At 37.7% G+C, this 27,047-nt stretch overlaps 1 protein-coding gene and 1 long non-coding RNA gene across 4 annotated transcripts in view; one reads left to right on the top strand and one right to left on the bottom strand.

Annotated features, from left to right (window-relative positions):
- The window catches only part of MANBA (mannosidase beta), a 91,159-nt gene that overhangs the window by 41,549 nt on the left and 22,563 nt on the right, over nt 1-27,047 (bottom strand). For both annotated transcript variants that reach the window (XR_010380458.1, XM_010980639.3), the window contains exons 6-10: nt 19,593-19,768; nt 18,612-18,722; nt 5,168-5,319; nt 3,544-3,661; nt 948-1,034 (exon numbers count right to left, since the gene is read on the bottom strand). Coding sequence is in view for 1 of the 2 variants with exons in the window: in XM_010980639.3 (XP_010978941.1) it covers nt 948-1,034; nt 3,544-3,661; nt 5,168-5,319; nt 18,612-18,722; nt 19,593-19,768 (644 nt within the window). In the remaining variant the exon portion in view is untranslated. The remainder of the gene's footprint in view (nt 1-947; nt 1,035-3,543; nt 3,662-5,167; nt 5,320-18,611; nt 18,723-19,592; nt 19,769-27,047) is intronic.
- LOC135321049 (uncharacterized) lies at nt 15,796-26,720 on the top strand. 2 transcript variants are annotated; one of them, XR_010380464.1, is made up of 3 exons: nt 15,796-15,855; nt 21,315-21,408; nt 25,810-26,720. It is a non-coding gene; the product is annotated as an uncharacterized LOC135321049 (long non-coding RNA). The 2 variants fall into 2 exon arrangements; XR_010380462.1 differs by lacking the exon at nt 15,796-15,855 and having other exon boundaries at nt 19,763-21,408.

The raw sequence follows: 27,047 nt of genomic DNA, 5'->3' as shown, positions 1-27,047 counted from the left end.
AAGGACTGCAATCCACTGATATTCTTATCCTTACTGAATCTCAAATTGTCCCACTTTTGGTTGGTCAGAATTTCATCAAAGTTCTTTTAATGTATCTTTGACAGCTGCTTTGTTACTCATGCACAAAATATTCCAGGGTCATCTAGTATATTTCCTGTCCCAGACCTGGAATCAGCCATTTCTCTAAGAATTTCCTCTCTTTAAAAAAAAAAAAAATTTCAGGGGGGAAGAGGGTAATTAGGTGTTTGTTTGAATAGAAGTACTGGGGATTGAACCCAGGACCTCATGCGTGCTAAACACACACTCTACCACTGAGCTATACCCTCCCCTCTGAGAAGCCCTTCTCTTAATGGAAAAGATTATTTCAGTATGAGGATGCTCAATATTACTAGGTTATTCACTGCCTCTGGGCCTCTTCAGTGGACAGAGCTAGAATATAATCACTTCCTTGCATTGACAGATCTATAAATATAAAACTGTGCATATGTAGAATGCAAAAGAAATCAAGGAGTCAAGAATCACTTCATCTTTGACTTGAGAAATTCAGACACTGGTATTGTGACGTACTGAGGTGGGGAAAACCGCAAGAAAAGCACGTTTGGGGGAGGTAGTAGAAGTTTGGTTTGGACATGTTACATGTGAGATGCCTACTAACCCTCCAAGTGGAGCACCAAGTGCGCAGCTGGATAGTAAGAACCAGAAGCTCAGCAGAGAAGTCTGGGCCGGAATAAATCTGAGCGGCGCCAGCCAATAGGTAACGTCATGAGACTGGGTGGAATCCCCTAGGGATTCAGTTACCTGACTGGTTTTTTCATGGGATTTAGTAAAAAGAGCAACAACAACAACAACAAAAAAGAAAAAAAAATGAAAAAAAAAAAAAAAGGAGAGGTTTAACAAAGGCAAAACTAAAACATGAGCCTTTCCTTCTTGGAGTGATTATAACGTACCTGGTAAGCAACTTCTGCTCTCACTGAATCCACGAAGCCCCGATCAGTTGGATAAAGGGCACAGGCAAACATAAAATCCTGCCAGATCTATCAAATCAAATAAAAGGCAATCAAGCACTGTCATAGATTTTACTGCACAGAAAGAAATTCTTCATTCTGAAGATGTGATATATATATACAATGGAATACTTCTTTATCCATTCATCTGTTGATGGACATTTAGGTTGCTTCCATGTCTTGACAATTAAAATAATGATGCTATGAACACTGGGGTGCATGCATCTTTTCAAATTAGAGTTTTTGTCTTTTCCAAATACATGCCCAGGAATGGAACTGCGAGATCATAGGGTAACTCTATTTTTAGTTTTTAAAGGAACATCCATACTGTTCTCTATAGTGGCTGCACCAATTTACATTCCCACCAACAGTGTAGAAGGGTTCCTTTTTCTCCACAACCTCTCCAGTATTTCTTATCTGTAGACTTTTTAATAATGGCCATTCTGACTGGTCTGAGGTGATACCTCATCATAGTTTCAATTTGCATTTCCCTAGTAATTAGTAATGTTGAGCATCTTTCCATGTGCTTGTTGGCCATCTGTATGTCTTCTTTGGAGAGATGTCTATTTAGGTCTTCTGCCCATTTTTTGATCAGGTTGTTTTCTTGATTTTAAACTGTATGAGCTGTTTGCATATTTTGGAAATTAAACTCTTATCAGTCACATTGGTTGCAGTTTTTTCCAGTTCTGGAGGTTCTTTTCATTTTGTTTATGGTTTCCTTTGCTGTGCAAAAGCTTTTAAGTTTAATTAGGTCCCATTTGTTTAGTGTTGCTTTTATTTTCATTACTGTAAAAGCTGGTTCAAAATATTGCTGTAATTTATGTCATAGAGTGTTCTGCCTATGTTTTCCTCTTAGAGTATCCTCTTTCCTTTTAGAGTATCCAATCTTACTTCAGGACTTTTATCCATTTTGAGTTTATTTTTGTATATGCTGTTAGAGAATGTTTTAATTTCATTCTTTTACATATACCAGGATCACTTATTGAGGAGACTGTCTTTTCTCCATTGTATATTCTTGCCTCTTTTATCATAGATTAATTTACCATAAGTTTGTGGGTTTATTTCTGGGCTTTCTATCTTGTTCCATTGACCCATGTGTCTGTTTTTGTGCCAGTATCATAATAGTTTGGTGATTGTAGCTTTGTAGTATAGTCTGAAGTCAGGGAGCCTGATTCCTCCAGCTCCATCCTTCTTTCTCAAGCTTGTTTTGGCTATTTGAGGCTTTTCCTGTCTCCATACAAATTTTAAAATTTTTTGTTCCAGTTCTGTGAAAAATGTCATTGGTGATTTGTAGGGACTGCACTGAATCTGTATATTGCCTTGGGTAGTATGGTCATTTTAACAATATTGATTCTTCCAATCCAAGAATACAGTATATCTTTCCATCTGTTTGTGTCATCTTCAATTTCTTTCCGTCTATATGTATATATACATATTGCTTTCCTGTAAAGCTTTTAATTTCTCTATCAAACCTGAACTAGACCCTTGATTGGTAGAGTATTCTTGGTTGTAGGTTTTTCTGTTTCATCACTTTAAATATATTGTGCTACTCCCTTCTGGCCTGCAGAGTTTCTACTGAAAAATCAGCTAATAGTCTCATGGGAGTTCCCTTGTATGTTATTTGTCGCTTTCCCTTTGTTCCTTTGTTGCTTTTAGTATCCTCTCTTTAATTTTTGCCATTTTAATTACAACAATGTATTCCTCTTAGGGTTAATCTTATACAGGACTCTGTGCTTCCTGGACTTGGATGACTGTTTCCTTTCCTTAACCTGGGAAAGGAAACAGTCATCTCTTTCAGCTATTGTCTCTTCAGATATTTTCTCAGGCCCCTTCTTCCTCTCTTCTCCTTCTGGGACCCCTATAACGCCAATGTTAGTGCACTTGATGTTGTCCCAGAGGTCTCTTAGACTGTCCTCTTTTCATTCTTTTTTCTTTTTTCTATTCTGCAGTAGTGATTCCTACTACTCTGTCTTCCAGCTCACTGATCCATTATTCTGCATCATTTAGTCTACTATTGATTCCTTCTGTTGTATTTTTCATTTCAGTCATTGTATTCTTCTGCTTGGTTGTTTTTTATATTTTCTAACCCTGTTGAAAATGTCTAACTTCTCTCTCTGGGCATCTGTTCTCCTCCTGAGTTCTTTAATCTTTTTAATTTAATTTTTATCATTTTCTTCTCTCTAGGTTAGATCTCCTTAAGCTTAAAATTTTTTAATATTTTATTTTCTTTTTAATGCATACCCTCCTATCACAAAGAGGATGACAAAGAAAATGTAGATAGATATATACTTAAACACAACTAATATGGAGAATGTCTATCATTTTGAAATAATTAAATAATTATGACATTTGGTATCAACTATGGTTCTGGGTTTTCAAGATGCCATTTATTCCTCTGCAAAAAAAAAAAAAAATGACCACCATTCCTGGCTCTGAGAAAGGAATGAATGGGCAATATCACCCACTCAGAACACAGGAGGTCAAACTGAGGATATAGTAACCTATCAATAAATAAAATGGTGAGCTGTCAACTACTCACCATTATTCCTAGTTCATCACAGAGTTCATAGAATTCATCCTGTTCATAAATTCCTCCTCCCCAAACCCGGAGAGTATTCATGTTAGCATCCACGGCAGACTTCAATAGGCGCCGTAACCTACAGAAGAAAAATTTTTTTAAATGCTAATTTGAAATTTTAGAGATGTTTAAAAAAAGATTTTTAAAAGCACATTGTGGTTGATAAACACAATTCAAATCTCTGTTAGAAGAACTTATTTTAAATGTATGATAGTTTGGATGTAATGCTAAGTGAAGAAAGTAAGACAAAATTATATACAAATTAACTATAATAACATAAAATAAGACTAGAAAAATTATGGATGATATCTTTTCTTTGCCTTCCAAATTTTCAGTAACATTATTATACTATTTTTAAAAGTAAATTTTTGTCTTAAATTTATTCCTATAGGAAAAAAATATAAACCTTGGAAAGTATGCATTTATTTTATATAATCATTTCAAACTATAAGACAGAAATCAAAGTTTGAATATTAGTACCTAGCTTACTCTTATCTCTTTTTTTACAACACCTCCAGTCCAGTACTCCTTTATCTAGTAAATTTCCTTTCTGCTTTTTCCAATTCCTATTCACCTTACCTTCAGGTAAATCAAAATTTATAGACACTTTAAGAGCATGTACCTTCCATCTCTAGGACAGTGCCCAGAAAAGAAGAAAAAAAGCCCAGTAACAGAATGGCCAGGGACCCAGAGCACTGTGCTCCCAGCAAAGGCACTCTGGGCAGGTTTACTAATGCCCAGCTGTGCTGTACAGCTGCCACTAAAACCAGCCAGCAGAGGAAAGGAGCATTTGAAAAGGAAAAGAGACAACTGATTATCTGTGCTGTGACTGGAGAATAATTTCATTTTCATATGAAATTCAAAACATTACACACATTTTGAAATAAAAGGATATTACTACAACTTTTGGCAAAATTAGAGTTTAGTTACCAACCACATCTACATTCTAAATATAATATATGACAATGCATATTTATACATTTAAATAAGTTAAATATGTTTATTTTCACTTCACAAAGTTTATTTTCACTATCACAAAGATAGCAGTTTATAAACCCAATCAGGAAATTTATTTTTGTAAAGTTCTGTTCTCAAAGCTTCAGAAAAACACTAAAGTTTAAAATTTCTTTAATTCTTTTTATCAAGGTAAAAGTAGGAGAATGTGCAAATATCTTAGCATGACAAGGTAAATATGGGTTCCCATTTAAAAAAAAAAAAAAACCTTCAGGTATTCTTCAAAAAAAATAAAGTAAAAAAAAAAAAAAGTCCATACTTAATCATCATTTTTTTTGGGGGGTGGGAGGGTGGCTAACCATCCAAAATGTACATTAGTCACTATTTTGTTCCTCTATAGGAAATCAATAATAGTTTTGTAAAAACTGGATGGTTTCAGCAGCCCCAAATAGTTTAGCTGTAAGATTACTAACAGCTCATGAGAATGAAATGAGTGATTTTTAAATCCTTTCCATTATAAAGTTTCCATTATCCTAGAATTATATATTACCTCTTCGTTCCTTCCACTGGAAAGAAAGTAAAAATGAGTAACCCTTAAGCTCTGTGCAAGAAAAAAAAAAAGATAACTTACATGGCAGAGGTTACTCGATCCTGGAATGAATCTGCAGGGATCCAATTTGAGCCTTTCAGAAATATGGGAAATCCATTAATTTTGAAATAGAAACTCAGACCAGAAGACTCTTCTATGGGCTCTTCTATAAGTTCCACTGTCCTAAAGTAAACCTGTTATTAACAGAATGAAATACTGCATATCAAATTTAAAGCATAAGCATCTGCCAAAACCAAACTGTATTGTTCACTAGAGCTTTAAAAAAAATTGTCTTAAAAAGCAAGAGATTTTTTAAAGCAAACTTTGAGCAATTTACATGAACACAATTCAGTGTTAATTTCCTATCTGCTATGAAGCACTTAATGTGAAAGTGCACATTTTGGGGGAAAAAAAGTATATATAAATTATTGCCAGATCATTATTTCTCTTTGAAATGAAAAATAAAGAAGCTATTAAAGAGTGAAATATATTGCAGTCTTTCCCATGAGGTAGGCACTTGCAATTAGTCAAAAGAAATATATTTGAGATAACATTTCAAAATTAATGCAAAAACTGATACCATTTCACAGAAGTGGAGGGAAAAAAGCACCAGTTAAACTGATGCATCTTTGATTGAAAAACACATTCTTACTTCAGTGTTGTTAAAATGTGCCAAAATGCGCATCCTAGAATCAAAGAAATACAGCACAAGGTATCTCATCATTTAATAACTTTCCAATCTTAATAGCACATTACTTATGTTTAATGGGCAGTTTAATCCTAACTAATTATCACATTAAACTCAATGTCTGAGAGAGCGCTGGTGGGGAGACTGGAGATGTAAGTGGTGTTCCAACTGGAAGAAGGGATAGGAGCACACACTCCAGTATGACCATTGCTATGTAAGATGAGGCTAAGACCTTTGTCCCCATGACAGTCTAGCCAGGTTTTCCCACAACTGAGCAAGAGCAGCAAGACCCTAGACAGAAAGATTGACATTCTTATCCAAATCTTCATTCTTTTCAGCCATACACTGGGTCAAGGAATGAGGGCCCTAGTTCTACACCAATAAAGCCTCGTCTTGAAACCAAGATTATGCATTTCTTCTCTAATGAAAAATAATTAATTAGTCAACTTATTTCACATAATAAAGTGCCCACCATTCTTCCACTTTCTTATCCTTGGCCTAATTAATATGACATGACAAAAGATAACAGAGTTAACTTTATGAGAAGACACAGAACAAGGCCTGGACGAGGAGGATCTTGACACGGGACTACCACACCTGCTTTACAGTGCAAAATGTAAAAAACAAAAAACAAAAAACAAAAAAACTGTATGGTCATTTTCAGAGGTAACTTGTAAAACACCTTGATGGTGGCGTCAAATGTCTAGAATAGCAGTTCTTTAAGTGTGGCCAGGGGACCACAGAGGATCCAAAGGGGTCCCTGAGTTCAAAGCTGTTTTTACTGTAAAGCTAAACCATTATTACCTTTTCCAGTCTCACTCTCTTTTGAGTGTACGGTGGAATTTTCCGGATGCTACATGATGTGTGATAACATTCCAATGGAGTGTGTGCTTGTGTATTCTGGGGTGTCCTACCTCTACAGCAGAAGTTTAGTGGGTGAAGAGGTGTGTTTTCAGAGATTAACTCAATTTGATCTCAGTACTACTGTGTTCTGACTGGCTTGCCTCTGGTTATTCCTGCTCTAATCTCTGTAACCTCATTACTGCTCAATAAATTCTTCTTTTGAATCCCCAAATTTTCCTTGTAACCTACACAGAAACACAAAAGAACTAGGTACCTTTTGTTTATTTGTTTCATGTAATATGTTTACATTTTCAAACAAGAACAAATTTTAATTTTGAGACTCACTTTAGAGTTTAACAATATTTTATCTCATTCTAAAAGAAAATTTATTTATACTTTTTCCTAATTTTTGTCTTAAAATAGGATTAGAATTAATATTCTCAACCTACAACCACACTGTCTATATCTAAAAATGTTTTTTAAAAAAGGAAATTGACATATCAGAGAGTCTTCTGACTCACAGAAGGGAGGCATCTACTCCAAAGAAACTGGGTGAAATTATAAATAAGAAATGAGATTACGATGAAAGCCATTTTCCCCTCAAATTTATAGATGTTAATAATTTTTCTTGTTGTGTCTTATGCAATGGAACATTTTAAAAGTAACACTCATGGTGCCAGTAAAGTTGTTGTGTCATTTTGAGACCAATCATTCTAAGTACAAAGAAAAAGGAATTGAATATTTTAACTTAGACGCAATAAGCTCTTTAAAAGGCCAACACTGTGTATTATGTTGTAATATATTTGTATTGTATTATAATGTTTTTCAAACTAGAAATGAAAAAAGCCACTGGAGCATCTTACAGGGTTGGTTATCAATCTGCATTGGCTGGAGAAGCACAGATATTAGCCGGGAGAGTTTTACAGCTGACATTGCTGAATGCCTACTGGATGAAAAGTCAGACAAAGAAATTACAGCACTGTCACTCTGCAATAACACAGTAATTTATCCAATTAAAGATTAGATGCAACTAAATCAATGAGACTGAGTTGACATCTCATTCTAAGAATCATACTTCTGCCTTACAAATGGATGGGTCTCCAGCATGATGGGGTTGCTGTTCTGCTTGTATTTGTCTGTTAATTAGCACAGCAAATCATCAAAGAGGATCACTTTCATGTGAATCTCTGGCAATAAAGTACAAGGGATGCTGAAGTATTCAAACTATTGAATAACTTTTTTGAATCTCAAGGTTCTCCTGCAACAACTGTGTTAACATTTGCCCTGTTGTCACAAAAGCAGTGGTGGGTAACACTGCTGGTGTCTTAGCAGAAATCAAGGCAGTGGCTCCAAACTGTGCTAGTAGCCATTGTACCCTTCACCTTCATGCATTAGTGAGGGGGAAGAAAAGCCACTTTCACTGAAGGATATTCTTGATAAAGCAGTAACAATTATTAATTCTATTCAATTCTCAACCTTGTGTACACTTCATTGTAATCGTCTGTGTGATGAAATGATGAAATGGGAACTATGAATAAAGCACCATGCACCACGTACCACGCACCACGGATGTCTGGAGGAAAAGCATCCGGCCAGTTTGAGTTTTAAGCTGAGTTAGCCGTCTGGTTCACGAAACTTCATTTTGACTAGAAAGAACTGCCAGACAAACTGTGGTTATTCAGACTTGGTGGCTTGGAAGGCATTTTTTTGAAAATGACTAAAGTGAGCCTTGTCACTTCAAGGACAACAAGTAGCAGCACTGTGGCCAATGATAAAACTCAAGCTTACAGGTAAAAATTAGGACTGGGGAAAACTTGTACCCACTACCATGAGCTTGTGAGTTTCCCAATACTTTTTTGTTTGTTTGTTTGTTTGGTGAGGGGAGGAAATCAGGTTTATTTATTTTTAATAGAGGTACTGGGAATTGAACCCAGGATCTTGTGCACGCTAAGCATGCATTCTGACAATGAACTATACCTTCTCCCCCAATACTTCACTTTTCAGAAGTTATCAATGGTGGTATTAACAAATATGAATGTGATTTTATATAATGAAATTATTTAACACTTGGAAACGTTTAAAAATCTCCAGACACCAACCTTTTTCAAATAACTAATACATTATATTATGATGTGGATAAAAGATCCACTAAGAGTGCAAGATATACCGATAGATTTTAGTGCAACAGAGTATAAACAGTTCATCAAAATGGTTTCAGATTCCACATTGCAACTAACTTTTAAGAAACTACCACTCATTAAGTTCTCGTGCAGTACCAAAAAAAATGTCCACAATCATCTGAAAAGGCTATTACAGTACTCTATTTTCCAACTACATATCTGTGTGAGGTCAGAATTTCTACATATATTTCAATAAAAACAACATATTGCAAACTGACTGAATGCAGAAGCAAATGAGAAGCCAGCTGTCTACTAATAAAGCAAGACATTAGAGATTTGCAAACATGTAAAACAATGTTATTGTTCTCACTAAATTTATCTTGTAAATATATTTACTTGTCATAAAATAATTCATATATTAACAGGTTTATTATTGTGATTTGAAATGAATAAATATTTAATCTTCAGTTTTAATATTTACCCACAAACAAAAGTGCTTTGGGGTCCTCAACCATTTTAACAAATGTGAAACAATTGAGTCCAAAAATTTTTTGAGAATCACTAATCTAGAAAATAGAACTCACTTATTTCTTTATATCTATTAATGCTATAATAGTATTAATGATAAAACACATCTTCTAACATGCCTTTTCTTTTCAGTGCAAATTTTCTTATGAAAAAACAGCTACCCCTATCTCCCAATTCCTGCAGTAACATTTTATGGCCCCGTCAAAATAAACCCTAAACCACCTGACAGTTTCTCAGAGGTCAAACAGTAATTACCAGGCACCTTTCCCTCTGCACATTCTTTGACAGGTTAAAGGCTGGTCAGCCTATGATTACTGTCAATAAAACCGCGTCGTCTGGCAATCGTGACAGGTAACACAAAAGCCTTCTTCTACAGCAGGCGTTTCACCTCAGAGAAAGGCTATTTGCAAAGAGTCCTGAGTAACATTTATTTACATCCAGAGTGAATATATTGTCTCCTTGCAAGATCAAACGTATTTTAAATGGTCCAACAGAGTAAATTACTGTCTAAAAGTAGAGAAGGTGTAAATACCTAAGAACCTAAGAAAGCAGTTGGAATTTAAAAAATTTTAATTTCCAAACTTTTCTATCTAATGTTGAAGGTTCTATCAGCAGCTCACTTAAATAAGTTTTTTAATTAGCTTCATGATTTCATCTTTAAAAGAGAAGGATTAAAGTACAGGAGAGCTGAATGCATTTTTTTAGACAAGAGTTAGAAATACCTTAACTAAAAGGCTTAAGAGGTTTGTGACTGATAAGTAAATACCATAGTTCTCAAATTTCTTTCTCTGGCAGACCAGACAGATGATGATGCAATGAATCACTGGCTCATGAACTGAGTATTACTTCTCCACTGTTTGTAATCAAATACTTAAAAAGCCATTCAAGTATCACTAGATTTTCAAAAGAAGAATTTTCTTCTTTCAAAAAAAAAAAAAACAAAAACTTATTTCTACACACTAACAAATGTTACCTGAAGTAGTTTTCAAATAAATTTCATGCATTTCCAAAATAGACCTTCTAAAATCATTTCACATCTACTGTCATGCATTTGTAGAGACAAGCAAACCCCACATTTCTGTCTGCTCTCAAAGTGCTCGAACGTGCAGAAATACTGAGAAAACAGTGTTGGACCTCCACAAAGAGCTCTCCTCAAACAGACCTGCCCACGAAGATACGGACAGGCTCTCCCTGGTGTGGCCTGGCAGTCTGCAGATAGCGGCACAACCAGAGGCTAGCAGGTGAAAGTTTACATCAGCACGGTTACCTGATGTGTATTTCATGTATCTGACATAGATGGGATCACTTTTTAACACAGCCCTCTTCTAAAAGATAAAATTATTTTCAGTAATAAAAATGAAATAAACTGAACAATAATAATGGCCAGAAAAAGAAAATGCAGGCACTGAAAGTTCTCTTTTGTTTAACTCTATATGAAGAATCATGCCATTTTTAAGTAAAATAAATATTAGAGTATAAAAAGAAAAAGTAATGAATTCATGTATTTGATTATATTAGTTTTTTTTAAAATGAATTAACATATCTACATATTGGCTTGTTATAGTAATGAATAATAATATTTGCTATTTTGAGCCTTCTAAAACATGTCAAGAACTTTGTCAAAATTGACCTTCTTCACATGGATATATTCTATAAAGAAAATAGCCAGGTTTGTCAATGTATCCATGCAGAGTTGATGCAAAAACACCTTTTATTAATTTTAATTTAGAAACTTCCTTTCAAATGAAGTCAAAAATGTACAAGTATCTTGGGAAAGTATTAGATGTAAAGATAAGTTCGGGAGAGATTCATAAAAATCCCACTTCACATTAAATTCCAAGAAATGCAGTGGTATCCATGTGTTTGTTTCCTTGAGATCCATTCAGACTGCTTACAAATGCCCCTGAGTTCAAAAAATTTCCCCTTCTGAAGTATTTCTTCTGCAAAATCAGAGAAAATGGCTTAATGACAGTGAACACGGATGTTATCTGATCCATTGCTTTAGAACAGGTGTGCAGTTCTTGGTGAGAGTGACTGGGTTTTCCACATTGCTATTTTGATTTCTTCAAGGCCACGGAAGACCAGCATCTTCTGTTGTTTCTCCTGGCACTCTTCTTCAAATTTTTATTCTTTTATTTTTCCCTATGTCACTGTCCATTTCACTACATTTTGTTTTTGCAAAATAAATAGCCTTTACCAAAACTTCTGTGCACTTATCTTCAAAGAAAAGTTTTAAAGCTTTGCATTTCACGGTACATTGTTCAAAACATATATATTTGTATCTGATTAACCTCATCTAAAATTCCACACCAGAAAAAAAAAATTCAGAAGAGAAAAGCTGAACTAGCAGAGGACAAAATCTGAGCTGATTCACATATGTTCACATTTTCTTTGGCTCACACAGGACTTCAAAGTTGAGATCAACTTTTCAAAAATGTAGCTTTACTGGGCCCTGCCTTCGTAATGAGTATCCCTTCTTGTCTAGGAAAGACTTTCTGCAGCTTTTTCCAGTGATGAGGCGAGATTAAAAAGAATGAATAAAGTTTTTCCAAATTTTCAGAAAACATCATACATGAAGAAATGTTTTCCAGAAGAGCAAACTCTGTGAAGTCCAAAGAATGATTTCCAGGAGGGCAGAAAAAAACTGGGGATTAATCTCTTTGATTTTTGTATGAGTTCCGCGAGCGCTCCTCCATGCAGGCCACAGCGGAGGCTTATGAAACAATGACCTGGTGATTTCAAGACATCTTCTGTGTGTGCAGCAGTCTTTCCAGAAACATAAGAATGACTTCTTTATTTCACCTCTACTACTTTCTCTATGGACATATCTGATTAACTCACACATTCGATCTCTGTATTAAAGCATGTGGAATGCCATCAAAAAGAATTCCAGGCTACTTTGGGATTTTTTTAGTAACTGCCACTACCAGAGCACATCACTGATGTCATGTTTTACTTTGATTCTTCCTTTAGTTTTAAAACAATTCTCAAGTAAAAAATAAATTTCAATTCTAAAGCTATTAAAATTAGTAAAATGTCATACATGAACTCAAATACACACTTTCCAGCCAAAATATTACATAATACACATCACAGTTCACACTATTCTGTTTAGTTTTTTTTTTAATAAAGATTTGATTTTTTTTACAAAATCAAAAATAAACAAATGGGACCTAATGAAACATAAGCTTTTGCAAAGCAAAGGAAACCATAAATAAAACAAAAAGACAACCTATGGAATGGGAGAAAATATTTGCAAATGATGCAACTGACAAGGGCTTAATTTCCAGGATATACAAACAGTTCATACAACTTGATAACAACAACAACAACAACCAAACAAAAAAACCCAACCCAATCCAAAAATGTGCAGAAGACCTAGACAAGCACGTTAGCTAAGTAAAGATGAGGTCATACTGGATTAGGGTGGGCCCTCATCCAATGGCTGGTGTCCTTATAAGAAAAGCAGGAGTCCATGTGATGACAGAGGCAGAGAGGGGAAAAATGCTGAGGACTAGCAGCAACCACCAGAAACTGGAGGAGGCAAGGAAGAATCCTTCCCTGAAGACTTTAGGAGGAACACGGCCCTGCCAAAAGCTTGATTTGGGACTTCCAGCCTTCAGAACTGTCAGAAAATAAATTTTTGTTTTAAGCTACTCAATGTGTTATGGCTGCCCTAAGAAACCTAGGAAATACAGAAGGAGACACTGTTCACAGTCTCTGTGAACCCTAAGTAGTGATCAAAAGGGCAGAGGTGGTCAGAAATACACCTGGATTATCCTGAATTCTATATTTTCTGGCTATGTGCTTTAAAGTTCTTTAGAGAGCCAAGAGTAGCACTTAGAGAAAGAAAAAAAAAAATCCCACTGGCATTGTGACCTCTTTCTGCCCTGTAGATATTGCAAAGATGAAACTGGGAACTCAAGAAGCAAAGAACAGAGGGGAAAGGGGTGGGAAGGGATAAACTGGGAGTTTGAGATTTGCAGATACTGACTACTAGTCACAAAATAGATAAACAAGTTTATACTGTATAGCATAGGGAACTATATTCAATATCTTGTGGTAATCTATAAAGAAAAAGAATATGAAAATAAATATATGTATGTCTATGTATGAAGTATTATGCTGTACAGCAGAAATTGACACAACATTGTAAACTGACTGTACTTCAATAAAAAAATGAAAGAACAAAGTGAAATTCAAGAAAAAAAATCTCCATTATTTTTCTAATTGTAACAGCTACGGGCAATCTTTCACCTCCTCTGGCTTTGGAACTGTGCAACACAATTTCTAACTGTGGAATACATTTCGTTACATTTTCTCTTTCCCTACAATAATTTAATCAGAGAATCTAGATGCCAGGTCAAATATAAACAGAAACGACCTTCTGTTGCTTTTAACAAAAAGATTTACCTTATGTAGGAAACACTTACGAGAGTCTTACAAAATAAATTATGCTAAAGAGAAATATCAACTAAGTGATTTCCTATTTTTCCAGAAGGGAAAACCATAATTATCATTCCAAAATATTTATTATGCCTTTAACACACATTACCTCGACAATTCAATACCATCAATTCGTAGGATAAAAATATTCCATTAAACTGGGCAGAAAAGGGCAAAAACAGTCATTGGGAAGATTTTTTTTTTCCATTTACCTATAGCAGTTTCTCTCACTACCATTTACACACTAAACTTCCTTTTTTGTTAAAAAATCAAGTTGGGTTTTCTAAACTGATAAACCTTACTCTCCCAGACATACATTCTAAGGTCCTTCTTGAAATAACTTGCTTGACAGACTATATAATACCCCAACACGTATTTTTATTTTTAAATTTATTTTTAAAGTACATGTTAATTTTGCCTCATATTACCTCCCTTCACACTTAAACTCTTACTACAAAGTTACTCCTTTCAACAACAATTTTTTAAAAATTCCGTCAGGATATTCTTCCCTGTTCAAAAGAAATGTAGTCTGCACTTTCCCTTCCCTACAGCACTTGAATTTTTTTTATGACCCAGTACATCTCTGCTGCATGCTCTGCAACCAAAATTTGTAACTTCCTCAAGGCCTTCCGTCTGAGTCAACTCTGCTGCTGTCTTGTGACATATCCAGTAAACAAAAACTTAAAATGCAAATGTCCAATGTCAGTGGAAGAGAGGCAAGAAAGCTATAAAACCTAGCAATATACATTTCAATGAGATATTTTACAAACAGGAATAGTTTTGCATGAAGCGAGCCCAGGATAACAATGAAACCATCAGGGTACATGCACAATAAGGATGAGATAAGGAGGGGCAGGTAATGAGGAAAAAAAGTCCCCTCTGACACAATACTGAGTGTTAGCAAGCATGTGAACACATGGAGTAAAGGTGAAACACACTTTGGAAAACAGCGTAGCATTCTCTACAAAGGCTGAACCCGTCCATAGCCTAGGACCCGGCAATTCCACTTCCAGCAGGAATGCCTTTGGGGGCATATGCACCTTGGGTCATACGCTAATGTTCACAGCAGTATTACCCAGAAGAGCCCAAATCGGAAATGACCCAGATTTCAACAGCAGAATGTCTAATACAATGAAATATTACACAGCAGTGTAAGTAAACAAACTACAGCTACACACTACATATCTAAATGTCACAAATATAATACTGAACCCAATTAGCCAGACACAAAAGAATACAAACTATGTGGTTCCATGTATATAAAGTTTAAAAACAGGCAAAAACAAACTTTTGTGTTAGAAGTCAAGATAACAGATTTTGGGAAAGGACAGAGGGGTAGTGACTGGGGAGGCCCACAAAGAGTGGGGAACTTCTGAGGTGCTAGCAATGCTCTTGTTTCTTGATTGGGATGACAGTTACACAAGTGTTCAATTTCTGATCATTAATTAAGCGTTTCACTTACGTTCTTTATTCTTTCTCTTGTGTGTTATACTCCACAATAAATATAAAACAAAAAGAAATCCCAGTTTGACACATTTCCACCAAATAAGGGCTAAAAAGGCATCAGACTAAGAGACTCCTGCCAGGAAACAAATAATGATGGAAAGTAGCAGTCAGATTTCTTGCTTGCTGAAACACTGACAAGTCTGAAAACATTACGAAACTCAGGACTGGCAAGAAACTGAATTCCCTGGAAGAACCACCCTGGATGGAAACAAAGGTGAATTAGGTGTCATCTGTCTTACCAAATTTGGCAAGAATCTATACTTTTAAATCTACATTTCAAAAGCATTGATTCCTGAAACTTGCAAAAGAGCTCAAATGTTTACATCATTCTGGTTTCCTCTTCGGCGCAATCATGAAATTGTAGGGAGGCACAAGAGATCATTCGATCCAGCCTCTACCATCGCAGTCAAATGAACAAATGGACATAAACACTGAAGTTCCCACTGCAAGGGACTTCTGAGTTGTTCCTCAGTTACCCACTGTTACACAACCTTGACTATCACACAGCCTCTCCCGTGAGTAAGCTCATTCTCATGTGCTCCACTTTAAGCTCAAGTCCTCCTGCATCTACCTTACTACACCTGAATGAAAAGAATACCGTAAGTAACAAATTAAAGGATCAGCTCTCCTTCGAGGTAAATTATCTTATTCCTTTATCCTTTCTTCCTTTAATCACCTTCACAGCTCTCTTCTGAACCTTCTAATGAGCAAAACACAAAACTGATCAAAATGTTATAGTAAGGTTTTGAGATGCTAAATAAAGTAGTACCTTAAGACTCCTATATGATACAGAATTCTTGTTCCCGTAACATTTTAGAAGCAAGAAGATCATTTCAAAAACCACAGCAGAGAAAGACAACCTAGTTTCAGACCCAAGATTCACCTCAAACTTTAAAGTATTGCTCAAATATGAGGGATTTATTTAGCATGTGTACAAGCAGGGTAGGCAGAAGGCTCAGAAAACAATATCAAACCTACCACACACCTGTAACAGCTTGCAAAACACCGCCAAACCAGCCTGAAGTGTCACAATTAGTAATTAACAGTTCCTTCAAAGTGAAGGTATTCGGACTCTCAGATACAGAGGTTCACAGTATTAACCTCCACTGGTCCCTCAGTGCTGCCCCACAATCCTGTCACGTCATCCTAGCCCCTCCAGCCCCTTCTCTGCCGTGGCTGTCTTATCACAAGTCCTCACTTCCCTCCAACTCCTGACTTGTCCCCCATTATCCTCATGACAACATTACATCCTAGCTCCCAGGAGAGAAAAGAGTTGTCTGACCAGAATTCCCTAACCTTTCTTTCTCAGGTTCATTTTTCCTCTTGAAATTGCACAGAAAGAGAGTTCGCAATTCCCACAGAAAGAAAAAAGACCTTAAGTGGTCCCAGAAATCTTCAAAAGTACCTCCATCCTCAAGCTCCTTAGTTTCCTCTATATATGTTATTTTATTTTTCATCCCTATGACAACAAAAACAGAGCCGTCATCCCCTGGTGAAGCCGCCCACTAGTGTGGCGACAGCATCCTCCCGGACCTTATCAGACACCTAGCCCTCTCAACTATCTCTACTTTGGAACTCTTTTTTCAGTCTTTCCCTGCCTACAGGTCCCTTCCAACAGGATTTTGTTGCCTTTCATTCTCTTAATGGTGTCCTTTTTTATGCTAAACAATTTCAAACTTACAGAAAAGTTTCACTCATTGTACCAAGAATTCCTTAATACCCTTCACCCAGAGACCCCATTCAAGTTGTGTCGGTTGCCTGAATGACATTGTTTACAGCAAAAAAGATCAGGCACTGCACCCAGCTGTTACATCTCTCTGGCCTCTCTCACTGTGGAAGAGGTTCTCAGTCTTTCCTTGACATTGCTAAAGATTACAGTAGATTGAAGCAGATGTGAAGATTTGCACTAACGGAGCTCAATTTGGGATTGCCTGATGCTTTATCATGATTGGATCCTGGTTATCTGCTTCAACAGGACTATCAAGGAAGTGATGTGATATTCTTCTTGTAGCTTGTCGGGTGCGCACCATCACTTAATCACTATGGTGCGCTAAGTTTCTCCACTATATTTTTCTCCGTTACAATTAGTAAGTATTTTGCTGAGAGCTGCTTTGAGGCTGTGTAAAGATCCTGTGTTTCATGCCACATTGGCCCTCTGGTTTAGCACTCATTCCTATTTCTTGCCTGAATTATTTATAACTATGTTAGTTATCAGATGATTATTATTCTGGTTCAGTTATTGCTTCTAAGCTACTAACTAGTTGGCCTTCAAGGGATAAATTTCCTTTCTCTCATTTACTGAATGATATTGAATAATACTCATTCACGTATGTATTTGTATCAGTGTGCACTCAAAGATTTTTATTATGTTCAGTGGGTTATAATCTATTACTACCACTCTTTATTTTAATGCTCAAATTTGGTCAGACTTAGCCAGTGGGAGAATGTTAAACTGGCTCCTGTGTCCTTTCAACCTGTCCCATCATTCCTGAGTAACTTCTAACATCCCAGTGCAGTAAGATAGTCTAGGCTCCAGCCCTCAAATCAGTCATTTCTCCAAAGAGCCCTGATTCTTTTTAGTAGAGTAGTATTCAAAAACCAGGATCTGGATACTAGCTCTGTTCATTGCTAATAGAGTGCCACCATTCTAGGACCTCTGAGAAGGCCTGGAGAGAGCTAGGAAGAGAGTGTGAGTGTGAGTGTGTGTGTGTGTGTGTGTGTGTAAACACACCCACACCTGCATTTACACCCATAATTACTTTTATGTCTATCTGCATTTACTTAAAGTCATTGAGTCTGCACTGTCAGTTCCAGTTCCAATGCATTCTTGCTTCTCTTTCTATACGTATACTACCTTTCTCCATCTGTGAAAAACCTGGCCCTCTAAAATATATTTACTTATTTGCACAGTGTGCAGTCAATCTTCTGACCCCAGCCAGCCATCACCACCGCCTGGCTCAACTGTGGCTCCCATCAAACATTTTTAAAGAGCTGCCAAGCTCATTGTCTCTACTTCCCCACCTTCAGTCACTCCTTGACCACTACGGTCTGATTTCCATTCTGGTAGAAGTCACCAGTCATCTCCTTATTGCCAAATCTGAAGGATCTTTCTCACTCCTTTTCTAACTTGAGCTCCGTACAGCAATAAAATAACATGCAAAGTCTGATCCATTAAAAAATATAAATACACACATACACGGAAGCTTCTGAGAGCATGTATCTGTTACTAGCAATTATCTTTGAGTGGTGGGGGTTACAGGAGTTTTGTTGGTTTCTTCTTTTCCTGAAAAGATCTGTACTGCTATTGTAACAAGAAATGTCCTTTTTTCACAAAATATTTTAAAGCATTGCTTACCTTAGCTGATTTTTCAAAACTTAGGCCTCCATCCAGCTTAAAAAGAACTGTCATGTTGTACCCAGTCTGGTTTCCATGTCCATGAGGCCACCAAGGCTCTATAATAATATTCTTTTAAGAAATAAAATATGTCATTCTAAGTAACCTGTGGCATATTTTTCAACAAAATAATATAGAAATTCAGAACATCACATCAATTTCTCATAGTCAAGCACAGAAATTGTAGGTTCTAAAGCAATACAAATCTCCCTCCCTGTATTATGCCAAATTATAGCACTCCATAGATAATATTTAAAAATCAACACCAAAAGGGAAGAGAAAGAGCAGAATAACAAGGGTGTTCAGGAAAACAACCCCTCCCATTTCCAATAATCAAGCTGACATTTATTCTACATTCTTAATATTTAGAATTGGAATTTCAAGTCAAGTTTTCTTTCAACCCCAGAACTAGAAAGTATTCTGAGATCTTACTTTATCTGAACAGTTACTGCATGTTGATTTGCTCCATTCTTTCCAGCTCACAACTGTCAATTAGAGGAACGAAAAAAGGAAAAAGAAAAGGGAAAACCCAGTCCACTTCTACTCATGAAAGATCATAAGTTTAGAATTAGAATTCTGCATGGAGAATAAGCACCCATATTTAAAATAATTCACCAATACCAAAGACAATCACAGTATTTAAATATAATGGTTAAGATGTATTTTGGATTGAGGATAGTGTGAAGACTGCAGAAAAATTAAAATATAACACACCTGACCTCTAGAGAGGAAAAAATGCCAAATTAATTATAGAACCCCCATTTTCTTACTGTTAAAGTTTGGGAAAATCATTCCTTAACTTGCACACCCACAATATGTATGACAAGTTAAAAGTAAAGGAGAGAATAGAAGTACATTTTTCTTTCATACTCAGTCCCTTCCATTTCTTTTGAACACTACTGTTTTTCATTTTAGTACTGCTCTGGAAGTACCACCGTTCACCTTGTTAATTTTCACAAAGAGCTTAACAATCCTTTCCCCATGCTGAAGTTTAATGCCGTGCGTCTGCCGTGTTTGCAGTTTAGGGATGGCTACAATCACTTGGCCAGAAACTGGCTTTGAACTGACAACATCAAAAGAAGACTCTATTTCAAGATTCCACTCCTGGGTACGGTCATCTAAAGCATAAAGATAAAAAGGGAAAAAATACACACATATATTACGCAGGATTCATTGAGAAAAAGACCAAAGCAGCTTCTAAACGACTAAGAGCTTCACAAACGCTATCATGATCCGAAGTTCAGTGAAAACTGTCTTTTAATGTTCAGTCCTTCATCCTGAAGAATAACTAAAATTAAGTAGTTTATATATACATCCACTCTAAAAATGTCACAATTGTTAAGTCACAAAAACTTTATAAATAGGGCACAAGTAGAAAATTACCAATGAAAAGATAACATAAGGTGGATACACACTTGCTCCTTTTGATAAAGAAAAATATTGAGGTTTTAATACTAAGGGATAAACTTAGATATATCAGAATTAATCAAATTGTGAAAAAAAATACACATTTTAAATGTAGATTATTTATCCAAGAAATATTTACTGAGAACCATCTTCGTGCCATGCAGTTTGCTAAGTGATGGGGCTTAAACAGTGACCAGGATAAATAAACAAGGCCCCTGCCCGCAGGGGCTACGAGCCTAATGGGATATGGACAAGCGCAAAAGTGTGATAATACTAGGATGGGAGAACTAAACGGCAGTTAAATAAATAATCAAAGGAGGGAAGGACACCGAACTTACAGAGGGTGACGGAAAGGCCTTTACGAAAAAGCCACATCTAGCTGAGCCCAGAAGGACGCTTTAGCTAAGTTCAGAGGAAGACAAGCATTCCAGGCACAGCAAAAGGCACGTGTGAAGAGCCGTGAGAAAGAGCAATGCCGCAACAGGGACTTGAGGAATGATGAAACTGATGAGAGAGGTCAGCATGACAGTGGAGGTAAATGGGGTCCAGCTCACACTGGGTCACGTGAGGAGTTTAGTGACTTCACCCTTGATTAATGGGGAGCCACTGAAGATTTTTCATCAGAAAGAATAACATGATCAGATTTGCATTTAAAATGTCACTAGAGGCCCCAGCCCAGTGATATACCAGGTTGCAAATGGAAGGAGCAAAGGAGCAGAGAGGCTTGACTCTTCTATCTGTGCAGAAAAGGATGGAAAGGACCACTTGGAAAATCCAGGGATGGAGAGTGGGACGAGAAAAAGAAGAGGGAGCAAGGCCAAAGAGGAAGGTAATGGGAGAAAAGAAAGATGAGACTGCTGCCTAAGGAAGAGGGCCGACTGTCCCAGGAAGGCTTTGAACTGGAGTTTTATGTTATGTGCCATATAACCCCTTCCTCCACCACCCATGGTTTGTCTAATGTCTCCCGGACTGGGCTGGTGTTTTGGCTGTGTTTTTAAATAAGACAATATGCCGAAGCAGGCTTTGGACAGGAGCAGAAAAACAGAGCTTTATTTTTTAGGTTCCACAGGAGAGACGAGAGATGACACACCCAAAAAGGCTAGCCGGGAGGTGTCAGAGGCACCAGTGGAAGGTCTCACTCTTTACTGCCACGGAAGGGAGAAGAGCCGTGACCGGCACAGGTGCAGTTAAGTCTGTATGATTCACGGCAAGAAACTGAGCAAGTTCTTGTTTAGTGGTTTGTTTTTCTCTCTGTAGAAGGGACAAGAGAAGGCTACCGGCTGAGGAATAGCTTCTCCTACAAATAAGGAGGGGATTGATAACTGTGGCTTTACTGCAAAAGAAAGAAGAGGTAAGTTTGTGTGCTGATCGATGACCAAAGACTTCATAGCTGGCATTCCTTACGAATGTGGAACCACACCAGACTTGTTCTAATGATGATCACATCACGTCTCATCACCTACATCTCACACCAGCCAAATGTGTAGATGGATTTGATGCACACTGGAGTAAAACTAATCCCAGGCTTAAGAACTATTTTTATTTATTGGATAATTTATCCTTCGGAATACTGGTCACTGAGCCTGAAGTAGGTTTATTCCAGTTCAGCCAATTTTACAGTTTATTCACCCAGAGCCTCCCAGTTTTTCTGAGATGCAGTGAAATATATCAAGACGACCATATTTTTTTTTATTAAAGACACTTTTCTCCTATTAAGTATATATTTCGTCTCTCAGTTTTCCCTTTACCACATTTTTACTGTTTTTAAACAGAAGTACATATTCCAATCTGATCCAAAGCTGTTTACTCCCTAAAATATCGCTAAATGTTTGACAGCTACATGAACTTTAGCTCCCAATCGTAGTCCCTCTGGCTTCCCTTACTATCTTTTATCTCAAGAAATAAAAATAGATAACATTTACCAAGAATTGACTATGAGCTAGGCATTGTCTTATGATCTCAACATGTATTAATTTATTTAAACATCACACCATTACTATAAGGTAAACTCTATTATTATAATCATTTTATAAATAAGAAAACAGAGAAGTTAAGTAACTTACCCAAGTTCACACAGCTAGTAAGTGGCAGAGCTTGGATATAAACCAAGACAGTCTGAAACTAGAGACTGTACACTTAACATCTAAGTTATGCCAGCCTCATCCAAATAATTTCCCCAAAACTATGTCTTACTGGTGCTCAACTATTACAGTGGGTTGGGGGGCGGGGGGTCTTATTATATAGAAGAACGTTCGCTTTAATGATGTCAAGTTATGACAGACACCAAATATGTCTTTTGGATGAGTCTTTATCCACAACAGCACAGATTCTCAAAACTTCTGAACTAGAAGTATGCTGATTGATCACCTAGCCTACTTTCTGATGAGTGTTTAATCTACTCTAGACCACACGCTGGCAAACCTCTGGTCCCTGGGTCAAACCTGGACCTCTTTCTGTTTTTATAAATAAAATTTTATTGGAACACAGCTGCGATGGGCTGAATTGTAACATCCCCACCCCTCAAATTCATATACTGAAGCCCTAGCCCCCAGTGTGACTCTATATAGAGATAGGGTCTTTGGGGAGGTAATTAGGTTAAGTGAGCTCACAAGGGTGGGCTCCTATTCTGATTGGATGGCAGCCTTATGAGAAGAAGAAGAGATCAATTTCCCCCTCTCTTTCTGTCTCAGTCTCCCTCCCTCCTGCCACCAGGTGAGAACATAACTGGAAAGGTGGCCATCTACAAGCCAGGAAGCAGGCCCTCACCACAAACCCATTCAACCAGCACCTTGATCTTGGACTTCCCAACTTCCAGATCTGTGAGGAGTCCATTTCTGTGGTTGAAGCCACCCAGTCCTCAGTATGCTGTCCTGACAGCCGGGCAGGCCAGACAGCAGCCATGCTCACTGTTATACAGTCTTTGGTTACCCTTGGGCTACAAGGGCAGAGCTGAGTAACTGCAACAAAGGCCATATGGCCCAAAAAGCTAAAAAAAATATTTACTTCATGACCCTTTACAGGAAAAGTTTGCTGATGCCTAACTTAGAATATTCCCCTAAAAGGCCATCCTAATCTGTCTCTAATATCTGTAATGACAAAAGCCTCTGCCTTCCTTTTTGCTACGCTTGACTACTGGAAAGTCATTCTCTGCACTGACTGGAAATCCACTTTTCTTTCATTTCCACCTAAAGGTCTTATCTCCTACCAACCAATAACCACCAAGTTCGAGCAGGCTCCTCTGCTGTTCCCTTTCACTTCCTCTGCAGTGGAGAACTGCAAGGGCCTCCAGCAGGAGGACAAATGGTGAAATTCCCAAAGGGTACTGGCAAAATTCCCACTTCTATTGCTTCTCACGTGGAAAGTTCTACAGTAAACTGGCACTCCTCTGGAGTTCATCCTGTTAACTGTCTGGGGTGCCACTAGATGAAAAAATGAAGGTTATGGAATTAAAAATCCAATATGGGGGGAGAGGGTATAGCTCAGGGTAGACTGCATGCTTAGCATGCACAAGGTCCTGGGTTCAATCCCTAGTACCTCCACTAAAAAATAGATAAATAAATAAACCTAATTACTTCCCTCCCACAAACAAACAAAAACCCAGTATGAAGATTTACAAGTCTATTGTGTCATTACCAGATACACTACACTAACATCTTTTGTCTTCTTTTCTTCTTCCAAATGGACAATAATGCTTCCTTCCAGAAGCCACAGAGATTTTAAGTAGTTTAGGTTCACAAAGCACATTTAGAGTCTTAAATAATAATTTTCCTGGACACTTCTTTTCACTTGCTAATTTTAAAATATAGAATCCTATTTCTAGTTAAGGAGAGCTCCCTCTGAAAAATTAAGACCCATTTCTAGAACACAGCTTCCTAGCTTAAGTCTTCTAGCACTAACAAGTTACCCTTTCCCAAAGAACACCTATCACCCCAGCTCTCCTGAGGTGGAATGCAAGATCATTTCAAAAATGGACAAAGTACTGGAGATGGGACAGGAAAGAAGAAAGGTTACTTAAAAAAAAATTACTAAATGACTCAAACTCCCCTCCCAGGTCTCCCTCCCAATTACACCAAGTTTTTTTTTGCATCCTTTCTCACCCTGACTGATCAACTCTGGGCCCAAACAGGACAGGAACTCATCCCAACCAGGTGGACAGGCAGGCTGACCTGCTCTCTCTACAAGTTGAGGCCTTCCCTGGCTTGGAGGCTCAACGATGTCCTGCTCCCTGCAGAAGACACTACAGATTCACAGACCCTCGACCAGACAGGCAACCCAGGGGACGGCAGAGAATGTGGTTCTGGCTGCTGATCCATTTTCAGATTCTCCCAAAGCTGATTAAGTGGGGTTTCTTTAAAAACAAACGAACAAGTCACCGTGAGTCTGACTTGAATGGGAATCTGCAGAAAGGCAACCAGCTCTGCAGCCCAGATTGATGTGTGGCTCCTGCTTCACGCAGTCTTTCAAGAAAACTCCAATTTGTGTAGATGTGGCCAACATGCTAAACTGTAAAATCCTCTCAAACGTGCCAACAACTTTTATATTCCTATATAATCTACTTCTTTGTCAAGATGTGGTCAGGAAATAAGAATTCAGTTGTCTAAGAGGGGGAGGGAAAGTGTAAGAAGACATGGAAGTAAAAAAACAGGAAGATGGCTGAGTTACACTCATCCAAGTGTGTCATAACTACCGGAAAGACTTACCATCAAACCACACCTTAAGCCTTGCTTTAACTGATGGTCACTAAGCCTCAAGTATCAGTGTCTACATTCAGTCATATACCTAGCTTCAAGAAGAGCTGGGTTCCTCCACACTTACACCTTCACTAGGTTGTAATGACTGCTGTAATTTACAAACACAGGGAAGGAACCATGGGATGCAGGAGGCAGAAGGAACCAGGCGAGCTAGTCACTTTGTAGACGAGGTTTCTGAGGTCCTGGCTGCAGAACCCACCTCAAAACCTCCGGAGCAGGTGGACAGGACAAGGGCCCAGGTTTCCTGATGCCAGTGCTCTGCACCTTCCATGCATCTCTCACAGATGTGCAGATCAAAAAGGAAGACACTAGCAGACACACACAGATTGAAATTTGGATATGAACAATAAGGAAGACCAAAAGCAAAGATGCTTTTTGTCCTTCAGGGTCCCAAGTCCAAATGGCAAATACGGGTAATGTGAAACAAAGCTTCAAGGGACTGTAACAATGTTAGCCTCTTAACATGAGAGTCTTTGTAAAAAAGAAAGAACACTGAAATCTACAAATATAAAGAATGTGTCTGACCCTCCACTAAATGCATAATTACATGGGGCCACAGTTCCTCCTTTTGTCAAAATGCCATCGCTGTAACCTAACTATCTGATAAGGGCATCACAACAGTTATGTGAGCATTTCTGTCAAACAGCGGAAATCTATTTCTTGAATCTTTACTGTCTGTGAAACTTGACAGGCCCTATAAATTATACCCCAGTCCCAGAGATGCTGAATCTACATAAAGAAGCAAAATACACCCAAAGGTCACAGTTAAGAATACAGGATGGCATTTAGGAGGATTAAGAACCAGCAGGGACATGGAAGAACATTCAGGTCAGCATGGGATGGATCTGCAAATGCTGGTATATTGCTTATGTAAGATGAAAAGGATGCTTCATCTCGCCGGGGGGGGGGGGGGTGCTATTCAAGGACAGCTGCCTCAATGAGCTTCGCCCTGCTGAGCTCCTCCCAGCTCCTTTTACCCACTCTTCTTGCATCTTTCATAGGTGATGCAAAGCTGCAGTGAAACGGGAGTCGTGTGCATTTGAAGGAACAGCAACGACAAGCAGCTGAAATGACCAGGCCACAGAATATTTAAGCTCAAATGCAGGATATTATCCGGTGCTCCTGCAGAAGTGGAGGACAGACTTTAGTAGCTGCTTTTCAAAGAGCTAACAGCTTGCATAAGCCAGTAAAGCAGGCGCACGGTTAGTTACAACAGCTGTTTTCCCCTTCTTTATCAAGCAGCAAGTTCTCCTTGCCTACTCAGCAGGACAAAAATCCTCAAAGATAAAATCAAGGCAAAACAGATACAAAGCAAAATCCAACCCCCCACACCAAAACAAGGATACATTTGTAAACTCCAGAGAAAAAATATCAACCGTACAACAATCTCCTAATCAGACGAGATTATTCAAGCAACCTACCTACCTCAAAATATATTTCCAAGGGTGAAGACTATCATTTTATGGGTAATGTAATTCAAAGATGAATGAAAAAGTGATTCAGAATGAATGCAAGAAAAAAAAATGAATGCATCAAACAATGCACTAAACAAGACTGACAAATCTTTTGCAAAATTGTAACACTGTATTCTCTGTATTAAGCCGTAAACAAAGGGCTACAATGACCTTCAACACAGGCCTCTCTGTTGGGCAGGTCAGGGTCATGCTGAAAGCTTGACCCACTCCTCCAACTCAAAGGCTAGTTCTTCGAGAATGAAGGAAGGGGTGCTTTAGGCTAAGGGCAGCAAGTAAATGTGGGTCACAGAAGGCAGCATCTCTGAGGAATGGAAGTGCCCAAGTCCAAGTCCAAGATCCACAGCTCACCTTAGCTGAAGAGGAAGAGTCATATGTTGAAAAATGCTATTTTTTTCTATGATAGAAGATTAAACAATGTAGTGTTTCATCAGAATGTACTTACTACATACTTGGACTTAATATGTTTATGTAACCTTAGGAAAAGCTCATAAACTAGACAGCCATCCCCTACCCCTAACAAATTTTAGGGCCTAATGTGAACAATTCACATCAGGTTACAACATGAAAGACCTAGCATGGAGATGGTCAGTAAATGAATACATGTCTCTCTGTCTCTCTGTTTCTGCTTCTGTCTCTCTTAAACACACACATACATACATTCAAATAAGTATTTTCTAAGGAGGTTTTAAAGAAGGTCACACCAATGAATTGCTATCTCTTAAAACCCAGATAAATGACAAGAGCCTAAGAGATAACGGGAATAA

The sequence above is a fragment of the Camelus dromedarius genome, chromosome 1 (genome assembly GCF_036321535.1).
Source record: "Camelus dromedarius isolate mCamDro1 chromosome 1, mCamDro1.pat, whole genome shotgun sequence".
NCBI classification, from domain to species: domain Eukaryota; kingdom Metazoa; phylum Chordata; class Mammalia; order Artiodactyla; family Camelidae; genus Camelus; species Camelus dromedarius.
Note: the sequence above shows the minus strand (reverse complement) of the source record. Positions and strands in the feature narration are given on the sequence as shown.